The sequence below is a fragment of the Pelodiscus sinensis genome, chromosome 2 (assembly GCF_052426305.1).
Source record: "Pelodiscus sinensis isolate ZL-2025 chromosome 2, ASM5242630v1, whole genome shotgun sequence".
Lineage (NCBI taxonomy): Eukaryota > Metazoa > Chordata > Testudines > Trionychidae > Pelodiscus > Pelodiscus sinensis.
In genome coordinates this window covers 214,571,654-214,586,584 of record NC_143053.1, presented here as the reverse complement: position 1 = coordinate 214,586,584, position 14,931 = coordinate 214,571,654, and the positions used below count along the sequence as shown (strand labels likewise).

Genomic DNA, 14,931 nt, shown 5'->3' with positions numbered 1-14,931 from the left:
TTTCTGCCGCTTGTATTCACACAGAGTAGCAAATTACTCTGGGAGAACATAAGAATGGCCATACTGGGTCAGACAAATAGTCCATCCAGCCCAGTATCCTGTCTGCTGACAGTGGCCAATGCCAAAAACCCCAGAGGGAAGGAACAAAACAGGTAATCCTCACGTGATCCCTCCCCTTTCACCCATTTCCAGAGAAATAGAGGCTAGGGGCACCATTTCTACCCATCCTGGCTAATAGCCATGGATTGACCTAACTCCATGAATCTATTAGTTCCATTAAGGGAGCAGTTCCATTAACTTCAGTGGGAGTGTTCCTAGGGTAAGGAAGGCCTCAGCTTGGGAAAATGTGGCAGAAAATCACTTTTGGCCCACATTTTCAAAACTGAAATTCTGCCCTCTTGAAGTGCCCTCAGTTGAGCACCAAAAAATGAAGGGACCCAAAATCATTATTTCCTTTTGAAAATTTGGACCCTTATTTTTTCCTCATCCAAAGCTTTTTTTTAGGATTCAGTATGTCATCAAATGTCACATACAGAGGTTGGCAGTCTCATCATGAAGGTGCTTCCAAGACCTCTCCCCTCCTTGTCTGGCATTCCTGTATTTAATTATGCTGGATAGGACAGAGTTAAGTGCAGCTCAAAGGTGTCCAGCCAGACTAGAAGACAAAAATACCCCGTTATTAACATTATTGTAATCCAATTTATAATCACAGACACTAAGCTCAGAACCAAGACTGTAGTTTATTCTAGGCCAAATTGTACCACTCTTATTCATGCTGCTGCTGGGTTCTGTTCCACTGATTTCAGACATGCATGGCAAGCAAGGGAGGGAAAAGGAAGAACTTCTTCCTTTTCTAATAAAAGTGAGATCCCTTTAAGTGTCTTTGAGGATCTGGGCCTAAATCACTAATAAACTATTGCTGAGTGCCTTTTTTGTTCCACTGAGTTTGGTTTCATTGAGATATGATGAATAATCTCTGTCTCGGCAAGATCATGAACTAATGTTTGTATTTAATCCTAGGGTATCACCGGTCCTCCTGGTCCTCCTGGCCCATCTGGCAAAGATGGTCCTAGAGGCCCACGTGGTGACACTGGTCCAGTTGGTCGTCCTGGTGAACAAGGTATTGTTGGCCCACCTGGTTTCTCAGGTGAGAAAGGTCCATCTGGAGAGCCTGGTACTGCCGTAAGTGACATAACATCTCTTCTCATTGCTAAATGCTGTTTGTAATGTATATATTACACATTCCAGCATAGGTACTGTGCTTTAGCAGTTTTCTCTTGTAGCCTCTACCTGTCAAAGTGCATGTTTCTGTTTGACTATGTCCCTAAATCCCACAGAAGTCAATGAGATTTAAGCACACACTTTAAAGGAAGTGCATGCTTAAGTGCCTAGTTGAATAGAAGCTGTGGAAGGCAAAGTGCATTGTAAGCTCTCTGAGTCAGCTTCTGCTATATTTACTCCTGCTGAGTAGCATATTAGTCTGAGAACAGCCTTCTGAGGCCAGTGGCAATATTTGCAGAGGAATGTACTAGTCAGTATGGGTGTGTCTAGACTACATGCCTCCGTCGACGGAGGCATGTAGATTAGACAGATCGGCATAGGGAAATGAAGCCATGATTTAAATGATCGCGGCTTCATTTAAATTTAAATGGCTGCCCCGCTCTGCCTGCGCCGATCAACAAAGGCTTCCTTGTGACCGCGGCACATCCAGACTGCCCCGATCTGCTGACAAACAGCTGATCAGCTGTTTGTCAGCAGAGCGGGGCAGCCATTTAAATTTAACTGAAGCCGCGATTATTTAAGCCGCAGCTTCATTTCCCTTTTTCGAATAAACTAATCTACATGCCTCCATCGACGGAGGCATGTAGTTTAGACGTGCCCTCTGAGTAAAAATGGCAGAATTTGGTCTTCTGCCATTAAGCTGTGGGGCAAGCATATTGCTTTTCCACAAAATAAAAGACCAAAGATGATACTAAGGAAGGCATTGTGATTGTTTGACAATTTCAGGTCACTTATGCATCAGAATCCCTAATAAGTGGAAGAGGTCTAAGTAATCTAAACTATAGGTTTAAAATAGTATAAAAACAACACAGGGTCACCAACAGAGTGAGAGGCTAAAGGGGCAACTGACCTGGGGCCCAGCAATTTAAAAGGGCCCTGGGATCTACCACTATCGTAGCAGCAGCTGGAGCTCCAGGCCCTTTAAATCGCCAATGGATCCTGGGGTGGTACACATCAGACAGCACTGAGGAACTGGCTGAGGATGCTAATCCCAGCCCTGTCCCTTCCAGCCAAGGCCCTGCCCCTTCCAGAGGTCTGGACACACCAATTGCCCACCTTGCCCAGAGCCCAGTGAAGTCTGTCAGCAACTCAACGGCGCCGTTTTGGGACAGTACTTGCATTTTGTGCATGCCTCTCATACCTAGCTGGTGAGCTCCCTTCACCAGCTAGGTGTGAGAGGCATGCACGGAATGCAAGCATCTTCCCCTCACTCCCTGATAGTCTGCGGAATGGGATGAAAAGCAAACTGTGTCCCAGAGCACATGGCTGCCGTCCCCCGTACCCTACCAAAATGGTAGCCTTGAAGCAGCCCTGCAACAACAAAATTGATCAGCACTCTTCCATTTTCACTCTCAGATTACTAGTATTGCAAAGGCCAAAATGATATTTTGCAGTTCTAGAGCACAAGCTACAGGGTTTCCCCCCCCATGATCTATTTAATTTATAGCAAATGGTTTGTGCATATGTCTGAAAATAAAGCTAATGAAAATGGGGTAGCTAATCTTTATGCATCACACTTTAAAATGTCCCCCTTATTTATTCAGATTAAATATTTGTAGAACATTTCTGACAAAGAACATCTAATTAAAAATATTGAATAAATGTCATTCATAGGCCTGATTCCCCACTACATTACACCTAGCATTATCATTTGCACCTGATTTAATAACATTTTAAACTTACATTGCATAGGCATAAATGAACAGAGGCCCTAGGTGGCTATTGTTGGATCAGACTAGTTCACCACTTCACAGTTTCAGCAACGTAAAAGAGTACAGCAAAGGACTCTCAACAGCAGAGTATACGTTCACATTGGTATCTTTAAACCTTTTCAAAGATTAGAAGATCAGTTTTTATACTATAGTGTCTCATAAAATAGATGTATACTTTCACTGTACTGAAAAAAATCATGTCTTTGCAAATACATGAGATATTACAAGGGCTCAGCAGAAACATAGAGAAAAATTAATTTTTTACCAGCAGAACTTTTCATTGACCAATATTTTGTTGGAAAAGTTTTGAACAGTTGTATATACTAGAGACCTTAATTTTGAAAGTTAATGCACAATACAGGCTATCCAACTTCTCTTGTTTAGAAACTATTGCTGAGAGCTATGTGGTGTGATTCCTCCAAAAGCATTTTGGTACAAATATGGGATCATATCAAATTGCAAAAAATTAATGTTGGTAAAAATCCATTCAGATTTGCAATGATAATGCAAAGCACCTTTTTTCGTAGACAAGGACTATAACATTTAATGTGATCTTCCTCCTTCCTCAGGGTCCTCCTGGTACCCCAGGACCTCAGGGTATTCTTGGTCCTGTTGGTATCCTTGGTCTGCCTGGCTCTCGGGGAGAACGTGGTCTTCCAGGCATTTCTGGAGCAACAGTGAGTCTGTGACATCAGTTATATTTTTTTATCAGACAACTTCAGGGATAAAATTGACATTTGCTTTAATCCAGGACATATAGCACCAGATTCTGATTAGTTACCCAGTTGCAGACCAAGAATAATTACATTGATATCAATGGAGTCACAACAATGTAAAATTGGTATGAGATTAAAAAGTGGCTCACTATGTTTAGTGCTTGCTTCAAAGAAATAGCAAGATTGATTTTGAGATTTAGGATTTAAAGTATAGTAGAACCTCACTAATTCTGACTACTATGCTAATTTGTAAATCCCTTCCCTTAATTTGTATCCCCCCAAAAATTCCTTCTTACATTTAATATACATTATCCTCCATTCTTTTTCATCTGAGTGTTTATTTTCCCATTAATTGCATTGCACAGTAATTGGAAATTGATTTCTCCATCTTTAATGTCTATTAATGAGGTTCTCTTCTACTTTGTATCCCATGAGCTAAACCAAGTCAGTTGCACACTTATGAATTAAAATGTTCTTTAGATGACACACAGATGCTCATGTCACACATCTGCCTTCGTCAAGATCTTAGAGAGACAAGGTGGGTGAGGTAATATCTTTTATCGGACCAGTTTCTGTTTTGGGGAGAGAGAGTTTTTCAAGCACATGCCAAGATTTTCCAAGTGGCAACAGTCTAGGTCCACATTCAGAAATCCAGCTGCAAAGTTGTGTCTCTCTTGCATGTTAGACACACACACAGAGACACACACACACACAATATTGTGGTTTGGAAATCAGGAACTAATTTATACCTAACCTCAGTGCTTCTCCTTGTGAAAACCTGTCCCAATATTTGTAATATTAATTTTTCACTATAAAGTTTTTGTTTCCCACAGTGGCTGGGGAAAGGAGAAGGCCCAAAGCATGAAGTAAAGACTGTTTTGGGTTTTGTTTTGGTTTTTTTTTAGTCAGATGGGCATACTAGTTCTTCCTAATTCTGCTTTTAAAGAGATAGTTTTATATGGATGCAGTAGAAATAAATATTTAGTTGCTCTGAAGTTGGTATGTGAAATGCAATACAGTGCAGTGTACTATTCTTGTTCCCTTACTAGGGTGAGCCAGGCCCAGTAGGTATGTTTGGTCCTGCTGGTTCACGTGGTCCCTCTGGTTCTGCTGGTGCTCCTGGTCAGAATGGTCCCGCTGGTGAAGCTGGCCGTGATGTAAGCTACATTTTGTATTGTTTGTGGGGGGTTTTGCGGGGGGGGGGAGGGGAGGAGGAGGGTAGTTCAGAATAATGGAAAACATATGTGGGAAAACAGGACATTGCTGGGGAAAATTCTGCTAACAAGATTACATTGTAGAGTTTTAGGGGCAGATTAAAGAAGATCCTTGGGAATCCAGGCCCCACACCAGAAGGGTCCTAGATGAGTCCTAATCAAAATGGGACAGCAGCCACCTTCCTTCATTTCCTATGCTGCAAGCTCTTCCAGGCAGAGATTGTGTCAGAGTAGGGCCTTGATCCTGACTGGCACTTCTGAGTACTATGACAATATAAGTCAAATGAAGTAGTCACAAGTGGGAGGAAATAAGAGTCCATTAGAAAAGTTGAGAAGTATAATCTGTTCTGCGGATAGAGGACTGGGATAGAAGGAAGAATTTATCTGGGAGGCTGGATAATTTTTTAAGTACTCAGACCCAAATATCATTTAGATTGAATTCACCTCTGCTACATTTGTATCTCTTGTAGTGAAATGTAAAAACACCATTTATTGGAAAATGCAATACTCAGAATCCTAAAAACAAAGGCTTACTTTTAAATTGAAAGCCAGTTTGAAAGGCCTTAAATTAAGCACATAATTCAAGATTTCAGAATGTAAGCTGTTCATAATCATACCACATGTGGATGTTTTCAGCACTACCACATTAAAAATAATAATGAAAACAATAGGAGTTAACTGCATGATGTCTCCCAATGTGCTTGAATTGATGGGGAAAGAGCCCATAACAGGTTTGGATCTCAAAATCTAAAAAGACATGTGCAGTCTAAAAACATTAAGGAGCAAACTGTGGCAGCTTCTTCTTGCACAATACTACGGGGTGTGCAGGGGAGGCATCTGTTCTAGCCATTAGGCTAGAGCTAACTGCTCCCCCAATGTTCTGGCCCCGCTCTGCAGGCTGGAAGGAAGGGCAGTGGTTCCACCCCCTCTGTCCTCTTCCCTGGGAAGGAAACCCTTTGTCCAATGATGCTGTGAGCAAGGCATCTTGCCCAGCCATACAGCAGCCATGCACAACTTTGCTCTATGTGTAGGACCCTACCAAGTTCACAGCAATGCAAAATGCTTCATGGACTGTGAAACCTGGCGTCCTTCTGTGAAATTTGGCCTTTTGTGTGCTTTTACCCTATGCTACACAGATTTTATGGGGGAGATCAGCGTTTCTTAAATTGGGGGTGTTTACCCAAATGGGGGATCACAAGGTTCTCTTGGGAGGGTCACGGTATTGCCACCCTTACTTCTGCACTACCTTCAGAGTTGGGCAACCGGAGAGCAGTGGTTACTAGATTCGCCAGGTGCCCGGCTCTGAATGCTGCACCTACCCAGCAGCAGTGCAGAAGTAAAGGTGGCAATACCATACCCATGTCACCCTTATTGCTGTGCTACTGCTGGTGGTAGCTCTGCCTTCAGAGCTGATCTCCCAGCCAACAGCCGGTGCTCTCCAGCTGCCCAGCTCTGAAGACAGCGTTGCTGCCAACAGCATCATAGAACTAATGGTAGCAGTGCTGCAACTCCCCCTACCTTAAAATAATCTGCTGACCCTCACACAACTCCTTTTTGGGCTAGGACCTACAATTATAACACTGAACTTTCAGATTTAAATATTTGAAATCATGAAATTTATCATTTTTTAAATCCTATGACCATGACATTAACCAAAATGGACCATGAATTTGGTAAAGCCCTACCTATGGAGGAGTAAAAATAAAGTATAAATAAGTTATTTGAACCCCTATAATTGTAGAATAAAACCTTCAATTGGTACACACTGGTGAAATGTAATGGATAAGTTTAAGCAATGCCTTGGGTTATTGGATGCTCACAGGAACACAATTAATTAAGAAATCATTCACTTTATTTCATTAATTTCTGTAAACATAAATAACGTCTGTGCCCTGTGATATTCATATTAAGAGGAGAGTCACTGGTTAAGCATCCATAACATCAGGAAAGCAGCTGAAATCAACCAAAAGATCACAGAGAAAGAAATTTATACTTGCTAATACAAGTTGGTACCGATGGTGTTCCACAAATAGAATAATTGGGCCATGAATCTATTTATTGTATCCAGTGTAATGCATAATATTAATTTTTCTCCCACCACTGCCTACCTACGCTGCACCACTGGAACTTTTTTCAAATAAGCAGTGTGCCCTTTGCTAGAGTATCTATTAAGTGAACATTACTGTTATTATTACTGATAATATTAAATTATCATTTAAAAGATAATTTTAAAGGATGGTGGTGATAAACAATTTTCTTCTGCTACTGAATCTGGCCCCTGCCTTCTGAAATATTTGAAATCCATCCCATCTTTCCTATGACTTGAGCAAATTTTAAGTATTTGAGAATGACCTTTATACGACAGGTAAAATTGTAAAATTTGTCAGTATTGAGACAGAAAATAGTTAGCAAATATTATATGTGAGGTTTCCTTGTAGGGTTGTTTGTCAAGGTTTGTGCGGTCTTTTTTTAAAATGCCTGATTAGTTTGAAATTCACAAGGGCCTGCAAATGAATGCACAGCTCTCTGTTGATATTAGAGCAACTGGTTTCTTATGCTGTTTTAACAGGGCAATCCCGGTCATGATGGCCCTCCAGGTCGTGATGGCGCTCCTGGTTTCAAGGTAAGCTTTTTCTTTCCTTTGTTTCATACTTGTGACAGAAATGTGTCCATCCTTATAGGAAGCTAGTATTAATACATTGTCTGCTTCTTCCTCTCTTCTTCCCTTGTTGTTAGGGTGAGCGCGGTTATCCTGGTAGCACTGGTCCCGCTGGTGCTGCTGGTGCTCCTGGTCCTCAGGGTTCAGTTGGTCCTTCTGGCAAGCCTGGAAATCGTGGTGAAACCGTAAGATAAAACTTTAAATTCTCATGTTACTTCAAACTCTTGCTAATACATAACATAGCTATTAACCATGGGACACTTACTGCTCATTTGTCCTGGCAACAAATAGATGCACAGGGCACTGGGCATTTCCATTAATACAATGTGTAATAGCTTATACATACTCTGTATGTATGTTTCAGGGTCCTGTTGGTGTTACTGGTTCCGTTGGTCCTGCTGGTGCAAGAGGTCTTGCTGTACGTATATTTTTTTATAACTCCCTGGGGAAAAGTTTAAGTAAGAAATGAAAATGTATGCTTCCTTGCTAATTAAGGACCCAATCTTAGACCACACAGAGAGCACTGAGAGGCATGTTATGGATTTTAAAATATTTACATATCTAGAATTGTTAAAATCTACCTCTAGCTCTCCCTCCTATGGGACTGACACACTCTCCCCTTGAGTGGATTCCACATGTATTAACAGAGTCTATGTGCACGTTTCAAGAGGAGAATATGACATACTGTAGGCTACTCGTGATTCATTTTCTTGTTGTCTAGAAAATGTTTTAAAATATTCAATTTTGTATTTCTGTTTTTCTTCATTTGATGCGTTTTTCTTCTCCAGGGCCCACAAGGTCCACGTGGTGAGAAGGGTGTGCCAGGTGATAAAGGACCTAGAGGCATGCCTGGTTTTAAGGGACACAATGGACTGCAGGGTCTGCCCGGTATTGCTGTGAGTAAACATATACAGTATAATCATTTAGAATGCAGAGCACAAAGGAAATAAATAAATTACCACAACATGTAAAAATTAATATGTGCAAGTCTGTAGAATGACTCTGCCCCACAAACCTTTCAAAGGTGATGATACAGGACTAGATAGGTTAGTGATTGTTGCCATCCAGATAGAATGTCAAATTCTTAAAAGTTTACTAAAACTATTTCTATGAATGTCATAATGCACATCTGAACATAGACACAATTTTAGAGATTGGTATTGAAATTTGGACAACATTATATGGAAAAGCATTTTCATTGCTATAATTCAGTGTTTACTCATTTCTGTTATATTATAATACAGTAGAACAGACAAAGGGAAAATCATCATATAGATTACATTTGCTTTAAAAATGCAACATTCCATGTTTATGTATATAGAGGAATGTTATTGTCCTAATACATCTTCCTTAGATTCCAGTTGACTTTATGGTGCCTTTCCCACTCCATGCCCCCAAGAACTATTTTAACTCTGATTGTACAGTACTTCACTAAGGAGACAGGGTTAAACACCAGCTCCAATTTTCAGAAGCTTTGTGGCGTAGATAACTAGTATTATATTAATATAATTCTGTATAAGTATTTTTAATCCTGGTGGGTTTTTTTCTTTTTTCCAATAGGGCCACCACGGAGAACAAGGTCCTTCTGGTTCCACTGGCCCTGCTGGTCCAAGGGTATGGGATTTTAAGTGAATACTCTCTATTAATTTGGAATATAGACAGGGCAAATAGCCCTCTCCAATGCCTGTGATTTTTTTAAAATATATTCCCATTTCTCTTGGATTATTTACCTCCATTAAGAAGTTATTGTTCTGTTGTAGGGTCCTGCTGGTCCTTCTGGTCCCCATGGTAAAGATGGTCGCAATGGACTTCCTGGTCCTATTGGACCTGCTGGTGTGCGTGGTTCTCAGGGCAGCCAAGGTCCTTCTGTAAGTTTGACTTTTTTTTTTTTTGATAAATTAAGGGCACGGGATGAAAGCATCACTTAATAGCCCAAGCAGTTTGGAGGGAAGGGTTAAGAAGAGGAAATGAAATTTCTAAGTTTCATTTTTCTTTAACAGGAGCAAACATTTTTATTTCACATTCTAACATACTTCCCTAACAATTAACATTTGTTACAGGATAGCATTAAAGTCAAAACAGTGCAACTGCCTATGGGGTACTAGGGACAAAAACACAGAAATAGGATTCTGGAGTGCTGAATTTTAGTGTGGTTCTGTCATTGACATGTTTTTTAAACTTGGGTTCATCACTTAATCTTTCATGCCACTGTTTCCCCAGTTGTAAAATAAAGATAACTATATTGGTCTTAATTTGGAAAGCACTTTGAAAGCCTCAGATTAAAATTGCTGTGAATATATTAATAAATAATACTAATTAATTATAATTATGATTTATATTATATTATATATAATAATTATTAGTTATTTATTATTACTTCATGGTCCGACTATATGACAGTCCTCATATTTCTGGTGTGTCATTCAACCATTCAAATTAAATAGTCATGTAAATTAAATATAGAGCTAAGATGAGAAAACAATCTGTTTTTCATTTAAATTCTCTCTTTAAATGAGAATATGTACTTTACAGCTAATTACAGACTCCTTATTCAAGTTGATGAGTGCTTACTGCTTTTAGCCAGTAGTACATACACACAGAAGATGCAATGGCCCTAAATCTTGCATCTGTTACCCATTTACTATGCAGTATCCCTCACAAAGCAGTTTGCTAACAGCTATTTGAAACTGGAGCTGAGGATCCTATGCCTTAGGATAGGGCTATTCACACAAGTAAGTAATTGGGTATAGCATGCACATCAGTGCAGTTCCCAGACTTTTATGTAATGGAATGCTCTGTTCTTCTGACTTTGAAACTCTCTAGGGTCCACCTGGTCCACCTGGTCACCCTGGCCCCCCTGGTCCCAATGGTGGTGGATACGAAATTGGCTATGATGCTGAATACTACCGGGCTGATCAACCATCTCTCAGACCTAAGGACTACGAAGTTGATGCCACTCTGAAATCACTGAACAACCAAATTGAGACCCTCCTGACTCCAGAAGGCTCCCGGAAGAACCCAGCCCGCACCTGCCGTGACTTAAGACTCAGCCATCCAGAATGGACAAGTGGTATGTTAATGCTAGATAGGTGCCTTTTCTGTTTCACTGGCTGTATTCAGCTTAACATCTTTCTTTCCATGTCCTGATTGGCTATTGCCTGGTAGCAGCAGTTTTATTCTTTAAAGAGACATTTACCCCTACGGTGTGGGCCACCACAAGGCATATACACCCCTTCAAGTCTTTCTCAAGCCCAGTTACTGGTATTGAAGTGGTGTATAGTGCTTGTGCTGGCCTTTGGGCTGACCTCTGGATAGGAAGTAGATATTAATTAATAAATCACCAATGAAGCAACAGCTCATACCTCTACTAACAGTACAATTATACAAGCTTATCCTGAAGAGTTTCTCTTCATTTTCACTGTGCTGCAATCCCCAACACAAAATCAATATGATAATTATATATGCTCAGCTTTTGAAAATAATGCACTGTTACCTATTAGCAGTGTTTAAATTCAAATAACTTGTGGGTTGCAAGCTATCACCATGATACTCTATCCAATATATGTTGTAAATACTGTCTCTTTGGGGACTTCTGCCATGGTCATTACCATAGTAACTGAGTGCCAGGATGAGGCTGATTGCATTGTTACTCACCAGTTTGGGTTTTTCAATGACAGGTTTCTACTGGATTGATCCCAACCAAGGATGTATCATGGATGCCATCAGAGTGTATTGTGACTTCTCCACCAGTGAGACTTGCATCCACGCTACTCCAGAAAGCATCCCCACTAAGAACTGGTATGTCAGCAGGCACCCCAGAGACAAGAAGCACGTGTGGTTTGGTGAAACTATCAATGGTGGCACACAGGTAAGTAGCCAAACAGTGCAAACTTCAGTTAGTTTGTCTCTATAGTGCTGTCTAAAGAGGTGCCTGCACAGTGACCCTTTTCAAGATTAATAAATACTAATAAGAACTCTCTCTTAATAGGGGGAGAGGAGGCAATACACTGGCCTTTCATTTTTAGAGAGCAGAATTCAAATTTTGGTTTTGGTCACAAGTGCAAAATGGGTTTGTTGTAATTGTCCTAGCTTCCCTTTAGGAACATCACACAATCACAACACAGTTTATCACAACTTAACAAGTTCACTAGTTACTACTCAGGGGAAGCCTGGGATTGGCATATCAGGAATGTTGTAAGTCAGAATGGGGAATACAGGCTCTGAATAGGAATACATATCAAAAATCCATGCAGGTCTTTTCTTCCTTTTTTGAAAACTTCATAATTTACTGTCCATTTACCTTTAACGTGTTGTTCTCACTTATATTGGACACCATAACTCTTTGCTTTGCCATAATCAAAAGAGGAGACATGCACACCAGAGCAGATACATAAGCCCCAACTATAAATCATTCAATCTGTCCAGTTACATAGATCTAATTAGGTTATTTTTCCAACAGAATTGTTTGGTCTTGTGAAATCTCAAAGTAGCCATGCTAATGATCCCCTGTATTCCATTATTTGATTTTCCTGTAGCTTCCCCTGTTCACTTCAGACTTCCCCATACTGTGAGGATATCCTGTTCTAGACTAACAGATATCTGATTTCGCGCTCTTGCCTCCTGTTTTTAGTTTGAATACAATGAGGAAGGTGTGACCTCCAAGGACATGGCCACCCAACTTGCCTTCATGCGTCTGCTGGCCAACCATGCCTCCCAGAACATCACCTACCACTGCAAGAACAGCATCGCATACATGGATGAGGAAACTGGCAACCTTAAGAAGGCTGTTATACTGCAGGGATCCAATGATGTTGAACTACGAGCAGAGGGCAACAGCAGGTTCACTTTCAGTGTTCTTGAGGATGGCTGCTCTGTAAGTACTACTACTGCACCGTTTACTGTTTAATGTAGTGGCAGAGTGGGATATTAATATGGAGCTAAATTACCAGTTTCCTCTGCAGAACATTAGTCATTAATGTTCATATTGTGTCAAATATAGATAGCAACTAGTGCTGAATCCTACTGCATCTCAACATGTGTGTGCAGGCCAAAGCAGAGAAATATCACTCTTTCACTGTACAGGGTTAGGCAGAAGGTAGAAAGCACATTCTAGGCATTTTGCATCTCTAAATACCAGAAAAAGCTGCATGCATCTGACTAAGCCAGAACAGAGAAAATGAAGTGCAAACTGGTGAAGTGGCAAAAGTCCAACAGGCAGCAGATCCAGTAGTCCAAAATCCTATGTCTGCTATTCCTCCATAGCCTGCCTAGCTGCTTGACAACAACTCCATACTCTCTGCTTCAGGCAAGAGCTGAGAATCCTGTTCTTCACCCCTATGACTGTGGTAGTGTACTCTGTCTGAGGATTTCATCCCTAGTGCATATATTATTGTATTAAAGACACAACACAAAATCTGCTACTCTTGCTGGTCAGATAGCTGTTATTTTAAGTAAAAAAGATTAAAATGAATATGTTTCTTATGAGAAAGTTCTGAATAGTTAGGCATCTAATAGAAGATCTGTGCTAGTAAAATTAGTTACAACAGTTTGAAATGTGGGTACCATAAATAGCACAATAGCACTCTTCTCACTATCACTATTATTATCTTACAGAGAAAGACCAATGAATGGGGCAAAACAATAATTGAATACAGAACGAATAAGCCATCTCGCTTGCCCATCCTTGACATTGCACCTTTGGACATTGGTGGCGTTGACCAAGAATTCGGTGTGGACATTGGCCCAGTCTGTTTCAAATAAATGAACTCAAACTAACTTAAAACCAAAAAAAAAAATCTCTCTTTGCCATTTCTTTTTTTATACTGAAAGCTGACTCCTTCCATTTCTTCTGTACATCTACTTGCTTAAACTCTGGGCAAAAGAGAAGGAGAAGGATTGATTGGAGCGTTGTGCAATGCAATTTAATACAGCCCCAAAAGGACTCAGAAGTCTTTCAAGATTTTAACACCTTGTTTTGGGAAATGTCAGCCTTTGTAAAAAAACAAAATAAAAAATCATGAAAGTTTGCACCACTTGTGGCCTTTGAATATCTTCCACAGAGGAAGTTTAAAACCACAACTTCCAAAGGTTTAAACTACCTCATACACTTAAAGCCAAGTGTGATCCACATCCAGAGTAGGTACTTCTGCATATGACCTGAGGTGCTTTTAGTTCCATTCATAATCCAAAAGGTGCTAATTTCAGTATGATTGAAGATCTTTCCAATACTTGAACTTTGATGGTGCTAGCAGCATTTGAAATACCACTTTTCTGTATTAAGTTGTATTGTTTCTTTGAAATCTGTCTCAAAGCTTTAGTCAGAATGTCCCATCTTACCCCCAGATTAAGCACGTGGATCATTTCTCCTCCATTCCCCATCTTCGTCCTCTTCCTCCAAATTCAGGTGCTCATGCTTTTAAACTTCATTTTCATCCTCCACGATGGGTAAAAAGACATCATTTCTCAAAAAAATGTACCTATTTTGTATATGTGAGATGTTTAAATAAATTGTGAAAAAATTGAAATAAAGCATGTCCAGTGTTCCAAAAGAAAATATTGAATGAGTAAAGTTCCTTGCTTAAATGCATCAGTATATATATATGTACCCAGTGCATGCATTATTAACAACCTGACTTCTATAAGCAAATAATAAAAATAAAAAAAGAGCAAGATACAACACTTCTGCTAAAATATCTGGCTATATCGAGTCCCATATTTGGTTGCTCTGACTTACTTGTTTGCTAAATACATAGAAACAGTCATTGAAAGCCTGCCTGAGTACAGTTAATAGTGTAGCAATAATACAATGTAATGCATTAAGCACCAATTAGTACTCATCTTTTTCTATAAACTTGATATAGCCCAGGTCCTTTGCTAAATCTTGGATTAAATTAGTTATACAAGAATGGAAATATACAATCAAATCAAACATTAAATCTAAAAAAATACTATATTTTCTTTATTCCAGATAGCAAATACCTAACTGTGGGATCATTCGTACCTGATAACATCCCCATTCAACTGTGAATTGTCATTTTAAATTCACTTCTCTTTAATCTCTCTGCGCACACACACACACACACACACTTTTTTCTGCTCTTTCTGGCATTTAAACTAATCAGTGAGGAAGTTGCCTTTCCCTTTCTGAACTAAGCATGCAATATTCTTGCATAGTTTCATTTGTCTTCTTGTTTATTGCAATGAAATATTTGTTTTCTGTATTCCAAGACCATATGGAAATAGTTTGTCTACTCAGTTTTTTAGTTCAGTATCTCTGCTTTGTAAAATCTACAGACAATTCAGCCGCACAAAGTTGCATACTGTTACACTGTTGACAACAGAAATGCTGG

The 14,931-nt window shown here is 39.8% G+C and overlaps 1 protein-coding gene across 1 annotated transcript in view; it reads left to right on the top strand.

Annotated features, from left to right (window-relative positions):
• Positions 1-13,609, top strand: part of COL1A2 (collagen type I alpha 2 chain) — a 49,432-nt gene extending 35,823 nt beyond the window's left edge. Inside the window, exons 38-50 of the mRNA XM_006114489.5 lie at positions 1,021-1,182; positions 3,563-3,670; positions 4,759-4,866; positions 7,493-7,546; positions 7,660-7,767; positions 7,947-8,000; positions 8,371-8,478; positions 9,143-9,196; positions 9,343-9,450; positions 10,406-10,652; positions 11,260-11,450; positions 12,213-12,455; positions 13,196-13,609. Coding sequence (XP_006114551.2) covers positions 1,021-1,182; positions 3,563-3,670; positions 4,759-4,866; positions 7,493-7,546; positions 7,660-7,767; positions 7,947-8,000; positions 8,371-8,478; positions 9,143-9,196; positions 9,343-9,450; positions 10,406-10,652; positions 11,260-11,450; positions 12,213-12,455; positions 13,196-13,342 — 1,692 coding nt within the window. The 3' untranslated portion in view covers positions 13,343-13,609. The remainder of the gene's footprint in view (positions 1-1,020; positions 1,183-3,562; positions 3,671-4,758; positions 4,867-7,492; positions 7,547-7,659; positions 7,768-7,946; positions 8,001-8,370; positions 8,479-9,142; positions 9,197-9,342; positions 9,451-10,405; positions 10,653-11,259; positions 11,451-12,212; positions 12,456-13,195) is intronic.
• Positions 13,610-14,931: the final 1,322 nt, after the last annotated feature.